At 41.8% G+C, this 22454-nt stretch overlaps 1 protein-coding gene across 2 annotated transcripts in view; it reads left to right on the forward strand.

The window, feature by feature from the left end:
• tpx2 (TPX2 microtubule nucleation factor) overlaps positions 1-22454 on the forward strand; it is a 50372-nt gene that overhangs the window by 23769 nt on the left and 4149 nt on the right. The window contains exons 8-16 of one of the 2 annotated variants that reach the window (XM_084333792.1): positions 2451-2599; positions 3026-3194; positions 3690-3828; positions 5049-5268; positions 7781-7876; positions 8041-8211; positions 11136-11285; positions 13540-13648; positions 18813-19000. In XM_084333792.1, coding sequence (XP_084189918.1) covers positions 2451-2599; positions 3026-3194; positions 3690-3828; positions 5049-5268; positions 7781-7876; positions 8041-8211; positions 11136-11285; positions 13540-13648; positions 18813-19000 — 1391 coding nt within the window. The remainder of the gene's footprint in view (positions 1-2450; positions 2600-3025; positions 3195-3689; positions 3829-5048; positions 5269-7780; positions 7877-8040; positions 8212-11135; positions 11286-13539; positions 13649-18812; positions 19001-22454) is intronic. The other variant, XM_084333793.1, reaches the window with a different exon arrangement.

Raw genomic sequence — 22454 nt, forward strand, 5'->3', positions numbered from 1 at the left:
TGAGGAATCCTCTCGGCGATTGTCACCTTTGTTCTACCGCATGCAGGAGCAAACGGGAGTCGTGACCCCAGAGAGTTTAATCAATTCGTAAAATCCCAAGCACTCTTTTAAATCTTCAGTGGATGTTATTTCTGGCACACCTCCCAGCCTGCCGATGTCACTCGGTTGACCAAATTACATCTTTTCACAACAATGGCAGGTGCTGGCCCCCTGAAACCAGTCTCATTGAATCAAAGTCAAAATTGTGTAATCCGATATCCAGCCCTATGCAGGGCTGTACGTTAACTTTTTTTGCACATAGCACTTGTGCTACAGAGGTTGATGGTTTTGTAGCACAGGCCAAAATCTTGTAGCGCGAGTATAAAACGTCTCTAAAAACAACCACAAGTAGTGCAGTTCATTACTTAAATAGGTATGTGACTGTCAAGGGACATGAATCTTGCATACAGGGCACACAAAATCCAAACTTGAACAAGAAATGCTTTCAGACAAATTCTCCTTATTTGCCCATAATGTAAAACAAGGACATAACCATATAACAGAAGCAGTCTGAGACCAGGCAGTGCTGGTGTGGACTCTGATTACAGGGAAAGCTAGAAACCAACATAACAAATGGATATAATGCATACAAACACCTGTACATATTTGTGGAACCAAATAAATGTATTATAATTATTCAAGTGTGTGCGTGCACACGTGTCACAGTTCCAGCATCATGTCTGCTGGCCACTTTTTCAGATTCATTTCATTTGCTATCGTCTCGATCATCTCTCCACATCGGACGTGGTTGTCATACGATGGAGTTATATCGGCTCCGTTCTTTTTACAGAGTAAAATTAGCGGCTTAAATTTAGTGAACAGCATTTCTTCCTTGGTGATGCAATATGCCACATTCATCTTAAGCTTTACCTTGTGGAGATCAGCATCCTCCGCTCTGGTCGCCTGTTTACTCAGTGAGTGCAAGAGGGTGCCGGCCCGCTCAGGGTTTTGTTTAGCGTTGAAGGCATCCCGGGCAAGAATGTGTCGATGGGACGCATTATGTTTATTATAGGGGTGGGACGATACATCGATCCAGATCGATATATCGATGTAATTATCAACAATCGAATCGGATCGATGCGATGTAATAAGATCGATTCATATCGATACTCTTATTTTGAAAATCCTGTGGCGAGTCTCATATCCGCCCAAGAACAACAGCAGTAGCTCCGTGTGTGTAGATGTTACAGCATAGCATTCTCCCTTTCTGTGTGTGTGTGTGTGCGCGCGTCTTTGGAAAGACCAGATGAGGTCAGAGGAGTTTGATGTTTAAATGTTATTTAAACCTAAACAATATAAGGTAATACATAATAAATGTAGGCCTATACATGATCATGCAACATCAACAAATTGTTGTAGGAACGGTTTGGGAGAGGGAGGTTGTGAGTTTTGAGTTCCAAAAAATGTAGCTTAAAGTTTAAAGCTCAATATATAAAAACGTGGCACTTTACAGTGAACAGGAGGTCTATTTCTATTAAAAACAATAGATCGTTTTTCCTTTAAATGTCTGGAAGAGCTCAAAAATACAAATGTCAAATGATATTTTCATTACCTTTTTTTTGTTGATCTAAATGTTACTGATTGTGTTAAATGGGCATATGATATCATCTCATATCGATCGCAGGCACCGGAATCTAATCGTATCGTATTGTATCGTGAGAGACTTTGTGATATCGGCAAATATCGTATCGTTGTCCAAAGAATCGATATCGTATCGTATCATGATGAAACTGGTGATTCCCACCCCTAGTTTATTAATGTTATCCCTTTTTAGGATATTGTTACCCACAACATAGGTGTGATCGGATCTTTTCCAGAGCCTCCCGGCACCAGTGACGGAATAATGGCTGCGCTTCCTCATAAAAAATTTGCCACGGGAAATAATTTTTCCACTCTGCGTTATATCTGTAAATCTTGTTAATCTTCTCCTTGTCTCGTTTCTATTAACGGTGGTCCCTCTCTGGCTCGTTTGGGGTTTTGATCTTGTACTAATCCTTCTTTTGTTGGATTTAATACCTTTAAAAAAGCGCTTAATTTTGTCGAAGTCACTCAGTGTACATTGAGCTTGCGACTCGCTGGCATATTGTTCGCTAGGAATTATGGGATTTGGTGTTTGATATATGGACTCTACGCAGACAGGACATTGTTTTTAATCGCATGAGACTACAACTACCAAGTGGAATAGCGTGGCGCCGTGGCCATTCAACTTAATACCATCACACTTTTTTTTATGCGCGACACGCACGGGCCATCGCACCAGTGCTACTGAAGTAAATCCATTCATCGCACTGACGTCAGTGTAGCACGTGCAACATATATCTCGCACTGTACAGCCCTGCTATGTCTATCACTGTAAGGTCCAAATAAGTCTATAGGTTGAATTTGTGTGGCCTTGCTCTTGCATCCCTCAGATCCACCACCAAAGAAGTTGGTTCTGTGCACAACTGTGCCCAAGGAGTTCAACTTCAGCACTGACAGCCGTGCGAAGGCAGGCACACTGGCAAACCCATACTATAAGGAGGTGGACTTCACGACCCAACTCCGCAAACACGGCTCCCCTGTAAGCACTTTGCCTTTGCTTAAGATGGCAGATGCTGCCATTTTCTCATATCGCTACACGTCCGATATATTTATGATTAGTGATGCACCGATGTGAAAATTGTGGCCGATAACCGATATTAATATTGCTGTTCTGGCCGATATATTTACAGATGTCGATGGAGCTATTTTCCAAAACGCATTATTTTTTATTTTTAAACTTTTGTAACTTATTTTCAGAAATGACTGATATTTTGAAACTATTTAAGGCCAAAACATGTACTTTTTTTTTTTTATATATATAAATATCGGCTCGGCAAGTGATACCGTATTAAAAAAAAAACTGCCATATCGGCCGATATATCGTGCATCACTATTTATGATTGTTGTGGAACTCCTCACCCTCACTATTGACATGTGTCTTGTATTTTGTTTCCCCCGTTCTTAGTCAAAGGCTCCTAAAGCCACGGTGTCCAAGCCCTTCAACCTCTCCACGGGCAACAAGAGGAAGGTGGAGGGGTCTGATGCCTATGTGTCCATAGCCCAGCAAGTAGAGCAGTTCCAGAAACGCACCCCTGAGCGCTACCACCTACGCAGCCGCAAGAATCAGGAGAGAGGTGTGTCCTGGGAGTTTATTTTCTTCAGTTGGCATGGTGGCGCAGTGGTTAGCACTGTTGCCTCTAGGGCTGAGCCAACGTTTCAATGTTCGGACCTTCGTTCGTTACGTTGGCACTCTAATCTTAACCTCTTAATTAACAGGCACCCCGAAAAGTGGCAATTTGAGGACTTTTTTTTGCAAATACTATACTTTATACTCGTATAGCACATGCATAAGCCTAGTCTCTTTTGAAAGATAACATTCGGAAGTTTCTCATACAAGAAACGCATGGCGAGTTAACACGAGAAATCTCGTTGTTGGCAACCAATGTGTTAATATAGTCACCATCTTATGCCAAAAAGGGCTACGATTCCTACACTGTTCACCTGATATGAATGTAAACTCCCTAAATTTAAATCTGAACTTGCTTAAATCATTGCTTCATTTCAAATCCTGTGCTGGTATTACAGAGCCAAAACTATCCTAAGACTTAAGCCCTGTGTGTGTTTGTCAGGGCCGTCCCCACTAAAGGGGGAGCACCTGAAGACGACCATCCCCCACACACCTCAGCTGATGACGAGGCAGAGGACCAGAGCCACCACAGCGAAGAGTAGCGCAGAGATCGAGGCCGAGGAGGTGGATCAACTCCATAAGTAAGTAAATACTACACGCCTGACTGATTTCCACGTTATTGGACATATAACGGGCGCAGAAGGCGTTTGCAAGGTTGTCTCTACATTTCAAAACTCATGAGTTATGCATGTCAAATTGATTACATTTATCACAAGTTTGTATTTAACCACAAAGGGGCCGTTCTAATGAGCCTAGTGCAGGGGTCAGCAACCTTTACTATCAAAAGAGCCACTTTCCCCCCATCCCACAAAATAAAATGCTCAGGGAGCCGCACAACCTATTTACCCTTAAAATGAAGATAACGCTGTGTATAACGTTTTATATATCCCCAAGCATACCCCACATTTATCATAAAACGCCTGAATTGCATACCCAAAGTAATTTGCGATTTATTATACTTTATACTCATAGCACACAGTTTGTTGCATTAATGGGATTATAAAGCAACAAAAAGAAATTGACTTTTTATTGCTGTTTTTACCGGTTATAACAAAGGAAAACCTCAAACTCTTATGAAGAGGAGAAAAAATACTGGCTGTGTAGACCTATTTTTAAATAAAACACAAGAGGAGACAAAACACTGGTGTCTGTAGACCGACTTTGAAATAAAACCCTGAACTATTCAGGTATGAGTCCTTCCCTTATTTGTGGAACATTTATCAAATAAAAAGTAGTCTACTTTGAAAAAAGACTAACCATGTGTAGACCTACTTTGAAATAAAACACAAAAGGAGAAGAAACACTGGCATCTGTAGACCTACTTTGAAATAAAACCCTGAACTATGCAGCTCTATTGGAGTCCTTCCCTTATTTGTGGAAAATCTATAAAATAAAAAGTAAATCTTTCGTTGTTCGCAAATTTCGCACCACATATCAGGCATACAGGTACCGTAAGCCTTTTGTTGACTAAATATCTTAGTTGATGAAATATTTTTTCATTTCAGTGTCACAGTATGACGTCTATCTCCAAAATAATAAGTAAAAAAGGAAAAAAAATAATTGGTCCAGGGAGCCGCAGCTGATTGGCTAAAGAGTGGCCTCGGAGCCGCAGGTTGCCCACCCCTGGCCTAGTGTATGAACGAGTGGAGATAAAAAGCAGTGTTTCTTGCCAACTAATTGGGGAGAGAACAAAATACCTGCCCATCAAACCTATTTCAGAACCAGTGACTCACCGCTTCTATCCGCCTTCAACTCGGAATGGCCCTTCTAATGGCTAATAAATATCCGCTCCTCTCCACAGGTTTAAGTTCAAAGCCCTGGAGCTGAACAGGAAGATCTTGGAGAGTGCGCTGAACCCCAAAAAACCGGCAGCCAAGGAGTCCACCAAGATTGAGGCCTTCCAGCTGCATATTGAGAAGAGGCTCCAGGAGAGACAAGCCACCAAGAAGCCTGATGAGACGGAGAAGCAGCCCACTTTCCACTCTCAGCCCATACCCTCCAGGATCCTAGAGGGAGTTGTGGTGAGTCTTGGTCTGAGCCCATACCCTTCTAGAGGGAGTTGTGGTGAGTCTTGGTCTCAGCCCATACCCTCTAAGATCCTAGAGGGAGTTGTGAGTCTTAGGGGCCTTTCTCACTCACCCATTCGATTCCGTTCCATTTCGTACTGTCCTCATTCCGGATCGTATGCAAACTTCCCCCCTCCCTCTCCCCCCTCTAGTTTGTGTACACACTTCAGTCTTGGTTCGCTCCGGGTTCTGTTTACGGTTTGAGTTTTGAGCGTTTACGCTTGCTGTAGGCGATGATGTCACGCTCGAAAATGTAAACAGGAAGTGTGTTAAGATACATACAGACTGGAGACTGTATGCTGATATAAAAGAAACAAATAACCAATAAATATGAAGTTATATTTGAACCTCTGTTGTCAAGCCTTGTCAATATAACCCACCCCCCTTTTCTCACGAATGGAACTCTGTTGTAGAGTCCGCTTTTGAGCGTTTTGCAGGGTTTTGCAGGGTTAACGATAACGCTAAGCTAACGGCTAAAGCTAGATAGCTTAGCCTTTTACTAGTAACATTGCTCGCATCGATTATATTGAATGTCATTGATCTACTGGTTGACCACGGCCGACTGGTTGGGCACCACTGGTCTAATAGAAATAAATGTAGGGCTGGGCGATATAACGATAACGATAAATATCGCGATATATTTTAATCGATATCGAATATCGAAATTTAAAAAAAAAATGAGACAGTGGACAGACTTGTCTTTCTTGCCTGCAACTTAAAGTAATGGCTTTGCTTGTCCAAATGACAATACTGACCAAATTCAGATTTCTTTTTCTCTTGTCCATTTATTTTGTTTGCTTTCTAATTTAAAATACATTTTGAAACCGTCTGTACACAGTAGGCTATGTGTGCTAGCAGAACTAGACTCCAGTCACGAGTCACAGTGCACATGTGCGGTGGTTTGTCCACCAAAAAAGCGCCAAAAGATCGAAAATAAACTAGCAGAGCCAGAACTGTTCAACTCCTCTGGAGCCACAGCCAGCAGAGAAGCTGGTTTACTTTAGCTTTTAAACCAGCTGCAGCCTGAGAACTGGAGTGTGAGGGGATGTAACACTAAAGATGGCGGCAATGACAAAGAATTGCTGCAAAATAAACATACATCTGTTGTTAAAAAAAAAAAAAAAAAATTTTTTATTTTTTTATAATTATCGATATAGAGAAATAAAATAAAATTATCATATCGTTATCGCGATATGATTTTTTTCCATATCGCCCAGCCCTAAATAAATGCATTCGAACAAGAAAGTATAGTATACAGCAATGGCTAAGCTAACGGCTAACGCTAGTTACCTTAGCCTGTCCAGCAGCTGGACTGGATCCAGCAGACTGGATGCTGATATAAAAAACAAATAACCAATAAATATGAAGTTATATTTGAACCTCTGTTGTCAAGCCTTGTCAATATAACTCACCCCATTTTATCACGAATGGATGGTGTTGTAGAGTTCGCTTTTTGAGCGTTTCCCAGGGCTAACGCTAAGCTAACGGCTAATGCTAGTTAGCTTAGCCTAGTCTAGTATAGCCTGTAGCACTTATTTTTCAGCAAAGAACGTGCAATAAACAAAACGGATACATTCACTGTGTTCTGCCTCATTTGTTGATGAAACAAAACTAATATCAACACAATTGAACACCAAAAGCTGAGTTTAGTCTCGTCTGCGCTGATTTTGTTAGCTTACATACTAACGTGAATTGAATGTGGCAAACGCTAAGCTAACGGCTAACGCTAGTTAGCTGAGCCTGTTCAGCACATTATCCCATCGCTCGTGGCAATTATATTCCATGTCATTGATCTACTGGTCGACCACGGCCGACTGGTTCGGCACCACTGGTCTAATGGAAATAAATGCATTGAACAAGAAACCTATGTATAGACATAGCATGGCAAACAAAATTGCCAGGCCTAATGCGAGCCAGGGAAGTGCTGTTTGAAACGTGGCTTGTTTTCATCCATGTGAGGCTCCACATGCTTGTTTGGTTGCGGTCTGAACTCTCAAATTGCCCATAAATATCGTTTTTGTGGGTATTGTCCAGTTGTTGCTGTGTGGTTTTATCTGCCCAAAATTCAAGCGAGCATGAAAAGCATTACAGTAACGACGTTGTGTGTCACGCCCCCCGCTCCCACTGGCCCGCATCAGAAGCCACCTATTCCAAGCGGCCCAGGTTCAGCGCGGGGTAGAACATCGGCGCCGGTTCGATCCCAAAAGGGGTGTGTCCGTCTGAGTGAGAACACCCCCCCCCCCCCCCCCGTCCCCGGGGGCGCTGTCGATCCCAATAGGTGAGTGAGAAAGGCCCCTTAGTCTCAGTCCATACCCTCCAAGATCCTAGAGTGAGTTGTGGTGAGTCTTGGTCTCAGCCCATAGCAACCACTTTTGTGTGCTCTTCAGTTGTCATATTCCTTATATTTGGAGCAGACTTAATGTCATGAATAAATGTCATGCTAACTCACTGCTGTCATGGTCAACAGGGTGTTCCAATGAGGAAAGTTATCCATGCTACTATCCCAGAGTCTCCAGCTTTTGCCCTCAAGAACAGAGTGCGCATGGACCGCAAGGTTGAAGAGGTAAGGACAGACATTGAGGGGTGTACATTTTGTATTTGGAAAAATGTTGTATAAATGGCACAGCGAGCAGCATATCTAGTAATTGCTTTGTTTCTTATCCAGTGCCCTTTCTTTTGGACAAAAAATATAATCCATTTATTAGCCTATTGTTTGTTTTACCTCAGGTGAAACTGCCATCCCCCATCAAGGCCAACCCAGTGCCCCACTTTGGCCTTCCCTTCCAGCCGCGTCTTCAGCTGACTCAGGTGGCCGTCTGCCCATTCTCCTTTGAAGAGAGGGAGCAAGAGAGGAGGGTCCTGAAGGAGAAGAGACTGGATGGAATGAGGAATGAAGAGGTAGAGGGGGAGATGTGTTCTGTTTCACCCCTTTTGCTTTTCTGAAATGTCCAGAAGGGAATATTTCTTGTCATAATATTATGCAACGGCGAAACTTAAGAGGCTTTGTTTATCCTTTTCCACTGCCAACTGACGTGCCAATTTTAGCTACTGCTCTGGCGCAGGTAGCAAAGTTACAATTCTATACTGAAGACCGTTGATTGGTCAATGGAAATATTGACTAATGAATCATTTGCATAAGACATTTGCTGAATTTTTTTTCTTTTTAATACATGGGTATATCCTCTACAACAGGGGTCTCAAACTCAATTTACCGGGGGGCCGCTGGAGGTAGAGTCTGGGTGAGGCTGGGCCGCATCAAATATTCCACAAAAAAAGGGATTAAAGTACCGGTATTCCAAAAAAAAAGTACAACTGATCCAATCTTTAGCAATAACATTTCAGAACATGAACGGTTCTTCAGAACATAGCCTTCTCAGTGGACTCATCCACAGCTATGGAAATGCACTGCATTTTTTTTTTATTCTATCACAAAGCTGTTTAATCAAATCACCAGCCATTCTGGTTGCTGTGCGAGCGGGATTTGCATTTGTTTGCCTTCAAACATGGTCTCCATCACTGATGCATACATAATAAAATAATGTAGGACTGAAGAGAGAGAATGGCTTCTTGCCACTGAGTGAGGACTTGGTTGCTTTTTCTCGTTGTGACATAGATTTAACAATAATTCTGCTTGCAGCTTGATATGATTTTCATTCCATTTATTTTTGTGGTTCTTGGCACTGAATTTTGAGGAAAGGTTGCATTAAAATAAACTGTTTCGTAGAGGCGTTTCAAATTGCTACCGTTTCTTGGCATATTAGTCACATTGGTTGGTCCTGGGACTCGGGATGCATATTTTTCAGTCCATTCACCTTTGAATTGCAGTCTACTTTTCTTTTACTGACCATCTTTGAACGTGCCATATTTTTCTGCTGGCTGCCTCTGCCTGCTGGCGAAACTAGGCTAATAGCTACTTATCTCATGGAGATAAAACTGGGAGCGAGGCTACTGTAGATGCGCTGTCAACTCTGCTCTGACTGTTTAAGACCCGCCCTACTCTGCATCTGATTCGCAGACTGTGGGTGAGGGGGGGAAAATGCTGACGGGACGCTGAATGTGATTGGACCAGAGCAGAGTACAGAGTGGCAGTGCAGCCGGACATGCAGAGCACTGCTCGCAGAGGAGATGGCGAAGATGCATTTGCCTTCCACTTGTAGCCTACAAGTGATTAAATAAAACGTCCAACTCTTGCGCAACGACTCGGCAAACAGTTGCGCGCGGGCCGCATTAACACTAAACTTTGATGTCAAGTAGGGGGCCGCAAAATATCATCCCGTGGGCCGTGAGTTTGAGACCCCTGCTCTACAATGATGTTCACTCTGGCATTCATGTTGTGAACTGATGCCAGAGAGCTGATTTGAGTCTCATGAGTCTCATGAATGTCCACTTTAACTCCTCCTACCTTCTTTAACTCCTACCTTTCCTGCCTGTCTTCTGTGATTGTTGTTTAACTGTTGCTACACCTTGACGAAGGTGTGAAAACGGCCTCATCTCGGCTGAGAATTTTTCATAGATGTGTTCTATCGGTTTCCTTATTTGCTAAATGTAATACGACTTGTAAATGGGTTAATTATTAACTTGTCCGGCTGTATAATTTCCCTTGCTGTCTAAAGAACTACACTTGAGTCGTAGGGGAGGGGCTGAGTACTTTCACTCTTGAGTGTCGTGGACAGACGTGCAGACGTAACGGCTACCAAATAATCCATTTAGAGACCATGGATCCAGTAGGCTACTTTGTTACCAGTGTGAGAATATGCAGAGAAAGTTTAATATGTTTAGAAACGTGTATCTCCGTAGCATAAAGATGGTAAGCATCAGGCGGAAAAGTGACCATACCTCCATGTCGGAAGCTCTGATCGACTCATGCTTGGTTTTAAATTGTTGACCTCTAACATTGCTGGCTTGCATTGCTTTCTGGGTAAAGTAGTCAATAAGCATATGAAGAGAAATTATTCCAGTTTCTTTGTGGGCTTGTATCTAAGGAATACATAGTGTGTTATCGGCATGATTCATAACTTGACATAGATTGAAAAGTATCTGCCTGATTTGTACAACTGATGGGGGGGGGGGGGGGGGGCACACAAACACAAACACAAAAACAAAATAGCCCAGACCTCAGAGGGTTTTTAATTGAGAAGCATAGGGGAAGCAGTAGGGGTGTAACGATTCGACCTCGCAACGAATCGATTACGATTCTTCAGGCAACGATTCAATGCATCATGAAAATGTGGCTGGGGGAACTGATCACTCGGCATGAATGCACTAGGTCAATAAAAACAATACACACAAAAAAAACGTACAATTTATTTTTTCCGATTATAATAGATTCTAACATATTCAAATCGATGCATCGTTACACCCCTAGGAAGCACGGTACAGGATAGGTAGGACAAAACAAACAAACATTTCGGTACTGTAAAAAAATAAATAAAAAAAATATGGACTTCATTCAATGGCAAGCCGAAAACGGCCGCAAGTGTTACTTTACAAAGCTAGATGCAGACAACGCTCGCTGCAATATTATATACAGTATATATTAACATTATTCTAAATAAATAATGATTAACATTGTTCTAAATAAATAATGATAATTATTTGATTTTTTTTTACTGAGGTACGTAGATTACATTTTTAGAGACTAAAGTACAGAAAAAAGGTTGGTTCAAATGTGAAAGGTACCCAACCCTACTGTGCAGTGCTGGTCAATGGAGATAGGCTGATGTTACAAATGGTACAGGAAGGAATTTCACATTGTAAAATGTGCAGGAACTTCATATAGACACAACCTCTGCCCTGACCTATTTTGACTTTGTTGTCGTTAGGTACCCAAATTCAAGGCCCAGCTTCTGCCAAACTTCCATGAGGTGGTTGGTCTGCCTGAGAAGAAGGTGACTGAGCCCACCAAGCCTGAGCCTTTCAGGATGCTCGTCGACCAGCGAGGCGCCATAAAGAACGACCGCTGGGAACTGATGGTATGCAGTGCTTTAGTTTTCCCAACCTCCATCTCCCTGCGTGCAGCAATACAAATGTCTCGCAAGAGTCCAAGTGTTATCTGCACTTGCATCGTGTTTTATTTAATACAAATTTAAATCTGTTTTCATGGACCATTGGAGGAGGACCAAATATTTTGCCTTCAGTTGTACCTTGTGTTTTTATTTACTTTCACTGAGTTGTCAGTTATCAAGCTGTGGTATTATCCAATTTTATAGTATTATATAGTTCGATGTGAAATTTCCCTATCGTGATAGAAGATTTTGTCCATATTGCACAGCCCTATTGTGCTATAATATATAGTTTATTTGTTAATGTAAAAAAAAGTCACCTGGTACACTGCCATGTAACTTGTTATACTAACACAAATGGAGGTCCTGTTTAACACTTTCAGTGCCGGCCATTTAACATTGATAAACGACAGGCAGATTAGACACATAGCATTCAACAGGGTTTCCAATGACTTGTTTGCAGTCAACATTGTCGAAACAGATTGTTTTTTTATCTGTTTATTTTCGTTTTATAGCATTTTGAAAATCCCTCGTTTTCAAGGAAAATATATAGATTCCGTGATAAACGGCATTTACTGGAATATTCTAGCATACACAAACGTTGTCATTTTTCGGCCTATTTATGATCGTTTACAAATAAACGCTAGATTATCGATAGTATATGTGTACTTATTCACGCTATAGAGGCTTCTCATTTCCTCATCAGGAATCACCTCGCACACACGCACGCATAGGGCAAAAGCAAATATCTCCATGAAAACTGGTCCGATTCTCCTAACTGGTCAAATAAATTCCTTACCTGAGATCAGATGTTATCCAAAAAGATTATTCCAATTCCTGATCGCAATTACAAATATCGATCACGCTTATTGATTAGTGTTGGTACTGTAAATACATAATCGTCGCTGTTCTGATGGCCGGCGATCACTTGGTCTCTTCAGATGCCTCGACAGAAAAAGTGAAATGAGGAAACTGACCACTCCCCCTGCATCAATCTAAAGTAATGGGGTGCAGTTACACAGGGAGAGACGATAGGGGGCGGTATCTTCCCAATTGAGCTCAGAGAGACTCTGCAGCACTAACCCGAGGCTCGATTGATGAAATATGAATTCAAATCGCCAATAATAATTTAAAAAAAAACGGCAAACACTCAAAGGTCGGCATGAACTAACGACAAAGCGTCCGTGGCAACCAAAGTGTTAATGACTCGATACTCTTCACATTTTAAATTGCATTACTGTACATGAGCCATTCTGCCACATGGTTCCATTAATGATTTCAATGCCGTTCTCAACAACTATCTATAGTAGTGAGTCTAATGATTGCCTTTATTATCCCCTTGTGTATTTGGGGAATGTGCTAATTTGAGATTTGGCTCACTGCATGTATGGGAAATACTAGCCTACCCCTTAACGTTGCACAAATGGATCAATAGTCCGTATTAAGTGATGTTTCTTTTTCAAATGTAGCCAATAGTAAAGACCCTAACCATATCCAGTCGGTGTATATTTTCAGCACTACGTTTGTTTAGCAATGATTTTAAGTTATTAGTGAAATAACTAAAATCTCTGCATTGCACTGGAAAACGGATGATTTAGACAGAAGAACTAGCACTCATGCAATCATTGTAGTACAGAGATAAGAGACCCAGGGCTTTCGATGGTGGTCTACATTTCATAAAACTACACTACCCAGTGCACACCAGCCGCCGACAAAGTAAGAAACCACTTTAATTAGCATTGACTGGAATATCGTTTTTATATATCACGGGTCAAACAAACTAACATTATTGCCATAAAATACAATGTAGAAAAGAATGTTGACTCAATCCGGTTGCGAATAGAGGAGATCTTGGCATTTCTAAATAATCTTCCCTTTGTTAATTTGCTTAGCTTTTTACTATACTTGTTCTCAAGAAGTAACTGAATGAGCTTGTGGCATCTTTTAGCTTATAGTCATTAGTGTTTTATATTCTAACATTCTCTTTGGTTCGTTACAATTTACTAAAGCATAGTAACGGGACGCTATATCTGATACTGGGAATACATTGCCTGAGGTCCATAGATGTCCCTAGATGCGTGCAAATGGACCTAACACCTTGTAGTTGTGGAGCAATTCTTAATTTACTTGGGTGTACTTTTTAGGTGAATATTCTGAAATATGGCTAGGGTTTAACAGGTAAGCTTGCTTGATGCATGGAGCAATACACTGTTTCCTCTCTTAGAGGAAGGAAGAGCAGAAACTGCAGATGGAAGCAGCTTCGTTCAAAGCTGGTCCTAACACAGTCATTCACAAAGAGCCCTTCCAGCCCAAGAAGGAGAACCGCACTTTAGGTAAGCTAAGACCAGAGACTGACTCTAATCCCTCCCTTTTTATCATCCTAGGGTTGCTCGGGGAGGGTAAATGGGACATATCACTGCTGTCATATGTAACACAGCACTGTCTAGGTCTGATTATGCCGGAGCAGCTCATTATTCAGAAAATAAAAACATGTTAAGTGTTCAGAAATGGTCAACATTTTTATGTTGGCAATTTTGAGTGCTTTTCCTTATTTGCATAACTTAATGACTTGTAAATGTGTTCATTATTGTACGACAAAATGTTCTTCGCGCTGTGAAAACTACAGTTGTGTCGGAGGGGAGTGGCTAAGTACTTTCTCTCGGGTGTCTGAGGAGACTCACAGAAATGACAGCTGGCACCAAATCCATTCCGAGACAACAGGTCTAGTACTTTGTTGGCTGTGAAATATGCAGAGAAACATTAATATCTTTGGAACCATTTGTGTTAAATTGTATCTGAATTGGGAGATTATCTTCTCTCGTCAAAATTGAAGTGTCCATCACAAAGGCATAGAATAGGGCATTTACTCCAGTACGCGCTCAACAAGTCTGTAAGCTTGCGCATAACAAGAGTATAGAGGGGGGGCTCTATAGCAGAGGTCCCCAACCATCTGTTCTGGCCATGGAAAATGTTTTACCGGTCTGCAAAGAATGAATAAATTATGTATTTTATTTTAATTAGTCTTCCGGGTATTTAATTTAGAAAAATTGCCACTTCCGCCTGCTCCCGAGTTTTCGTAAAATAAGTCTACTGCCCCTTTGTGTAATTTGTGCAGTAGACTTGATCATAATCAGGTTTTTGGGGGGGTACATTGATTTCTGGGTAAAGTAGAGAGAAATGTCTCTAGCTCTTGAGGCCTGTGGCTCTGAAATGGGTATTGTGGTCATCATGGTTCATGCGTCATAGATTGAAAAGTATCTGCCCAAAGTGATGGCTTAGGTATAGGCTGTATCGTTTCATCCCGTTCCCACCTTGGCGGACTACTAAATTTTCACTCTGGGTGAAAGATATATTGGTGTAGATTTAGGAATAAAAAGTAGAGACTACATCTTTCCTCACGAACGGATACTGTATTTGACGTAATTGGTGCGAGTTCGGTCGTGTATCTTGCGCTCGACCAATAGCAGCTCTTTGTTGTGAGTATACGGCCATCGGGCGACAACAAATGACATCCAGAGTAACATTAAGGAAGAAAATGGACAAAACACCTAAAGTTTGCAAAAAGGTTTCTAAACAATGTTATATGCATCTCTCGTCCAGAAAGAATATGTGTACAAGATTTTACACGGAGACACTGTGGGATAGATATAGAAACTGCGTTGAACAGTGGCTTAACCTACCAGGCCAGAATCGTACCATTGCGGAAACATACAAACATTGTTTAGAGCGATTTGTGTGGTAATTGAATTAGAGATGTTCCGATACAATTTTTTTCCTTTCCGATCCGATTCCGATACCTAAGCTTTGGGTATCGGCCGATACCGATACTTATCCGATACCAGTGCATGCATATATAAAAAAAACAAAAAAAAAACATATATAAATTATATATATATATATATTTTTTTTACAGATACTGTTTTATATATACTGTTTTTTAGTAATAACTAGAAAGTAATGGTATTTATTCAACAGGTGATTGTATAGATTTGTATTAGTATCATTAATCAATGAGTATGGGGCTGCAGCACTGCAGATATACCCTACTCCAATGATCCACTCGCTTTGCACTCGCTACCCAGTGGCTCTGCAGATATACCCTACTCAGTCTACAAGGCTCCGTTGAAGTAGCAGAGGAACTGTTGTGATTTTTGCACAATAAATATTCAACATTCTCTTTTGAGACTCCGCCTCAGACTCTTATCATTTGGCACTAAAAGCTAAACATTGTCGCCGATATGGCTGTCCGCAACATGTCATTAATTGTGTACGCGACGGGCAATTGTGCAATGACGACGTTACCGTGAGCTAGGTTAGCTAGCAGGAGCTACCGGTATATGGAAAGACCATAGGAGACTGTAACGTTACTGGTGACATTGTGATTTAACTTGGAATACTCCTTTGCCAACTTGCTGTACTTTGCTTGCAGGTCTGCAGCCATTATTGTTGGATTATGAATAGCCCCAACTTTAGCCAAGGAAACGTCAAAGCTAGCTTTCGGTTAGCTGTTCAATGCTAATAACACCAGCCACCAAGCGAACTCATCAGAGCTCCCTGTCAACAGCGCTCTGTCGGGACGATGGCATTTTAAGAAAGTATCTGCTCTGCTGTTAAAATGACAAATGGCAATTGACACTTTAATTCACGGTCGATTAAGCACACGTTTGTTTTATAATGCTCACTCAGCGAGTAGGGTATATCTACAGAGCCCAACGTCCGCAGTGTTGTTGATAAATTACGTCATATGGTATCGGAGCGCAACATTAGAGGGTACTCGCCGATACCGATACCAGCATTTTAGGCAGTATCGGCGGCATTTCCGATACTGGTATCGGTATCGGAACAACTCTAAATTGAATGCTAGTTATGTAAACAAACGCAGCTAAACTGTATCTCAGCACAACATCAAATAGTGTATCCACATCTTTGATTGAAAACTTTATTAACAGATTGCAGAATGGGTACAGTACGGCTCAATACACTCGGGGGCCCTTTCTCACTCACCCTATTAGTTTCTATTTCGTTCCGTTCTGGCCCGTTCCGAGATCTGATACGAACCCCCCCCCCCGCCCCCCTCTAGTTTGCGTACACACTGCAGTCTTGTTTCGTTCCCGGTTCTGTTTACTGTTTGCCTTTTGAGCGTTTATGCTTGCCGTAGGTGATGTCACGTTCGAAAATGTAAACACAGGAAGTGTTAACATGGCGCTTGAGACTGAATGCTGATATAAAATGAATAAATAAGCAATAAATATGAAGTTATATTTGAACCTCTGTTGTCAAGCCTTGTCAATATAACCCACCCCATTTTATCACGAATGGATGGTGTTGTAGAGTTCGCTTTTGAGTGTTTCCCAGGGCTAACGCTAAGCTAACTGTTAACGCTAGTTAGCTTAGCCTAGTCTAGTATAGCCTGTAGCACTTTCTTTTCAGCAAAGAACGTGCAATAAACAAAACGGATACATTCACTGTGTTCTGCCTGTCATTTGTTGATGAAACAAAACTAACATCAACACAATATAGCTACCGGTATATGGAAAGACCATAGGAGACTGTAACGTTACTGGTGACATTGTGATTTAACTTGGAATACTCCTTTGCCAACTTGCTGTACTTTGCTTGCAGGTCTGCAGCCATTATTGTTGGATTATGAATAGCCCCAACTTTAGCCAAGGAAACGTCAAAGCTAGCTTTCGGTTAGCTGTTCAATGCTAACCGATAGTTTAGTCTCAAAAAAGATCGGTGACTTTTGTTAGCTACATTGTTAGCTGCATGCTAACGTGAATGGAAGATGCCATTATAACATTATAGCATTGTGGCTAGAAGCTAACGTTTGCTCACGCTAGTTAGCCAGCACCAAACTGATGATTATCGGGAGCCATCAGTAGCTAGATAACATTAGAGACGACACCGTGTGTATTAAACAACGGTGAATAGATGACTGGGCCATTTGTTTAATGCTTGTTAAGATTGAAAGAGGAGCGCTGAGCTAACAGGATCTGATAGCTAACGTTAGCCAGCTGCTCATGCAATCGCCGAATCGGTAATGCTAGCAGAATGAATGGATGTAAACTTTATTTAACATATTGCATATGGGTACAATACGGCTCAATACAAACAATTGTTAAGGGAATGCAGACTGTTGTAGCTTGGACTGGGGTCCTTATAACAATAACTTCATGTTTTCATCCACTTGTTTTTGGGTGAGGTCTGAACTCTCAAATTGCCCATAAATATCGTTTTTGTGCGTATTCTCCAGTTGTTGCTGTGTGTGGTGTTATCTGCCCAAAATTCAAGCAAGCATGACAGTAACGACGTTGTGTGTGTCACGCCCCCCGCACCCGCACGGCGCGATTCCGAGACCACCTAATCCAACTGATCCCGTTCAGCGGGGGGTGAAACGAATCGGCGCCGTTTTGCATCGCAAAAGGGGTGAGTGAGAACACCCCCCCCCCTTCTCAGGAGCAGTGATTCGATCTCCAAACGTGAGTGAGAAAGGGCCCTCAATTGTTAAGGGGATGCAGACCAGAGAGACTTTCGTCTTATTTACATCACGGTCCCCCATTTTCAATTCATCATGATATACAGATATATCATGACATTTATGACACAAATCGATCTCTAAACAATGTTTATGTCTCCGCAATGGTATGATTCTGGCCTGGTAGGTTAAGCCACAGTTCAACAAGGTTTCTATATCTTTCCCACCGTGTCTGTGTAAAATCTTTCTGAATGGCAGTGAGATTTAGAAGGTGTTTTCGTCCATAATGTTGTTTGTTGTCACCCGATGGCCGTATCCTTGTAACAAAGAGCGCTGCTATTGGTCGAGCGCAAGATACGTGACCAAACTCGCACCAATTACGTCAAATAAACTCTGTGGTGACCAAGTATCCGGTCGCGAGGAAATATCTAGTCCCGACTTTGAAATGTATTATTGCTCAATGGGGCAGTATTGTAAATGGAGAACTTTTTATTCCTAAATCTACACCAATAGATCTTTAGCCCAGAGTGAAAATTGTGTAATCCGCCGAGGTGGGAATGAGAATAGTTTTCTAGCCACTTTTCAGCCTTCACTGTACGGCCTAGTATGAGCCTGTACTTTCATATCATGCCTCATCATATGATCATCGTATCCTGTGATATATGGGTATAATGCACAATCTCACATGCGTTTGTCTGATCGCTCAGTGGTGGCCAGTGTTGGAAAGTAATTGCTTGACAACTTGATCATAGTGCATCAAGTTTGTTTTATATAATTCTAACTAAACAAAACTTAGTCCTTAGTTTTACCTTCAAAGTGTTTCAATATAGGGGCATACAGTGCTTAAAAATTGCTGCATACAAACACCTCAGGCTTCTGGTGCTACGGCTTCTGCCTGCTCTAACCGGGTTTTGCTTCTTCTCCTGCACTGCCACCACCACCCTTCTCTTCCTCATTCCATCCTCACCTCTTCGTGCTCCCTGCCTCTTCACCACCCTTCCTATCACTGCACTCTGTAGAAGCCATTAACCATTCCATAGTTCCAGAGGCCTTCCAGCTGTCCACGGAGCGCCGCGCCAAAGAGCGCGAGGAGTATGACAAGGCTGTGAGTGAGACACAGGCCCTCCGGGCGCAGATCCAGGAGGACCAGCAGCACCAGCAGGACCGCGAGGAGGAGGTGGAGAGAACCAGGCTGCGTCATGAGCAGGTACATTATAACCGGGCTGCACCATGAGCAGGTACATTATAACTAGGGATGTCCCGATCCGATCACGTGATTTTCCGAAGATCGGGATCGGCAATTGCACTCAATATTTAAATAATGTTAAGTCTAAATAAATGTAGACGGATAATGTACGTATTTTTAAAATAGAATGAACAGAGCAGTGTTTTTAAACATTACAGTGTTAGTTTGATGTGTGCCACGCCAGGTTTTCCTTTTTACCCCCTTGATGCCACCATCCACTCCCAATGTAAATTAATGTTAATATCGCCTAATCTATGTTTTAAATTATGGTGTTTAATCTGCCCGTCTTATTAAAGACTCATTTCCCAGTCAACATTGGCAATGCAGATTGTATTATCGCTTCATTTCCGTTTGATAGCATTTTGAAAATCGCGCGTTTTCCGGGGAAAAACAACCCATGCCTATGATAATCGCCTTTACTGGAATATTCCAGAACGTTGTCATTTGTCGGCCTATTTATGAATCTTTTTCAAATAAACGCTAGATGATCGATGGTATATGTGTGCACGCACGTTCGTGCCGCACGCTGATAATAGCTGCTCTCATTTCCTGATCGCTTTTACAGTCAAAACGGCTATATCACAAACGCTTATATCTCTGTGAAAACGAGTCTGATTATCCTTACCTGAGGTCAGATGGTATCCAAATGGTTTATTCCAATTTCCGATCGCCATTCGAAAAAATCGATAAATGTATTGATCCATCGTGTGTACAGTATAACCCATATTCGCCGTGGCTCAGAGGCTCCAGAATGAACTCTGGTAGACCCCGGCTGCATCAGTGAGAAGTAAAATGTGGAGTCAGAAATCCGTTCTCCCACTTTCATTGAGTCCATTCCAAAAGGGTGATTTACCATCTGGAAGACGATAGGGGGCGCTTTTTTCACATCTGATCGCCGGCGGTCCCTGGATCTCCAACGGTAGGCTTGCGTGATGCAATATGATTTCAGATCGCTAATTAAAAAAAAAAAAACAGAATAGCCGTGACGTGGCATTCAACGGTCGGGTCGTAAACCCGAGAAAAGCCGTGAGTGGCGCTCAAAGTGTTAAAGAAAGGAAAGTCTAGTGCTGGCTGAGCATAAATATGTTTGCACTAAGTTAATACTTTGACAAATGTAGCCTATATTTTTCAGTCAGTTCGGTCTTTGTGTGCCAAACATTATTTAAGGCTGTAAACACTGTAAACTTTTTTTTTTATATATATATAAATGAGAAGCATGTTTAGATAAAAAATTTACGTATATCGAACCGAACCAAAAACCGTGACCCCAAAACCGTGATACGAACCGAACCGTCCATTTTGTGAACCGTCCCACCCCTAATATTAATACTTACCTGATATATTGTTAACGCACCTGGTTAATGTTTTCAAAGAATATGGCTTACAGAGTAATGCATATTTTTTTACTTGCAGTCTGTTGTTGGTAGCTTTAAAGTTTTCTTTAAAAGAAGGGGGATGTAATATTCATGCCTTGAATATGTTAACTTATGACGGGCGCGCAAGGCGCACCTCGATTTGGTTACCCACACGGGGTCCTGATGGTCAGTTGGCTACTGGCGTACGCTAGAACCACACGTTATGCCAACACTGAATAAAGATCTCAACTTACTCGTCCTGTCCCGATTCCTGAATGATTATTTACATCAAGTAGGGCTGGACGGTATGGTCTCAAATTTATATCACAGTATAATTTGAAGCATGGACGGTAACTGTATATATCGCGGTATATTTTATCAAACTCACAACTCGAACACAATAAAACTCCAACATAACTTAACTTTAGTGTACATGTTTGACAACGTAGAGAGCGTGATGTAAATTTTAAGTTGCCGTAGTTGATGTCACACCAGGATGTCATTATTGTCAACACAGCTTGAAACGGGAGCCTGATGGATAAAGCGATATAAAGAAACTAATGGCGAATAAATGTGAAGTTTGTCAAGCCTCATCAATATAACCCCCCCCTTTCCTCACTAATAGAACTGGTGCTGTAGAGTCACGTTAGCTTAGCTTAGCCAGTTGCTGCGCTAAAGCAAGTCTCCTCTCAGCCTCCTTAGCCAAATTGAAATGCCAAGTGGAGAAAAACTCGGTACAATTAAACTATGCAACGACCACTGCAAACGTTTGGTGAATCGTCATGTAACGTCATTGCTACTGCTGTGACTAGCTGCTCTAGTCTACCGGTCACAAGGTATAGTCAAAATCCATACAGTAGCGCAAATTTATACTCTACCCCTAATATAAAGCATAAATACAACATACAATTCTTACCTGTAGTGGATGGAGATGGAACAGTGCGAGCAAAGCAGTCAAACGGTGCATTTCTGCAGATTAATGTTTCGACAACAGATGTTTTGACAAACTGGCAAATGTTTTGTTGCACTTGTGGCAATGAGCGTTGTCGGCATCAACTTTAGTCAAATGCACCCAGACTTCTGAAAAAAAACTCCATAATTTCTTGAGTACCGATGGAACCGATAACGTCTGAGCTTATCAATACTCAGTTTTTTTCTAATTTATAACTGGGTTTCCGGGGGCATCCCTAGCCATGAGCAGGTACATTATAACTAGGGATGCCCCGATCGGCCAGCGATCGCTATCGGCCGATATTCAGTATAACTATGAGATCGGTGAATTCCGATAATGCTTTATTTTCGCCGATCGTGAAAACCGATCGATGACACGCGTGAAAAACATGATCCAATTCTCAGCGGAGTTCTCACTCGCTCTTCTCTCACAGCCAGACAGCTGCTGCTGCACGTCTTGCCCCTCCTCCCCCTCACAGAGCCCATGTCAACAAATGCATTCTAACTAACCTAGAACTAGGGCTGACCCCTATTAATCGATTAGTCTACTAATTGGTCAAAAGGAGCCGTATTCGACTGGCCAACCTCTTAGTCTAATATAATAAAAAAAAATTACAAAAGAAAAGAGGCCTAGAAGCGTGGCTAACGCTAATGGCACGCATACCAGAGGCTAACTGCCTACCAATTGCATGCTTTTGCAGAGGACAAGAAGCCTTCAGTCGACTCCTTTAGACATTAAGCACCCCACACAGCCCAAATGGAATGATAAAAAATAAATAAATAAATAAAGATTTTAAATGTTCTTTTTTTTAAGTCGACCAATAGTCGACTAACGGCACATTTTGGCCAATCCTAGTCGACCATCCAAATCCTTGTCTGGGACAGCCTTGCCTAGAACATGTCGGTGGTGTGGAACTATTTCAAGATGTCTGACAGATGTAACAAATGCCATCTGCAACATATGCCAGAATAAAATACCTCATGGGGGAAACGATGACAAGAGTTTCAACACAATGAATTTAATACATTTGAAGTCTCATCACGCAGCGGAGCATGGAGAGTTCATTAAGCTAACCGAGGCGGCGAGTAAAAGAGAAAAGTCTGAGGAA

Source organism: Notolepis coatsorum (assembly GCF_963971535.1).
Source record: "Notolepis coatsorum genome assembly, chromosome: 17".
In the NCBI taxonomy this organism is placed as follows: Eukaryota; Metazoa; Chordata; class Actinopteri; order Aulopiformes; family Paralepididae; genus Notolepis; species Notolepis coatsorum.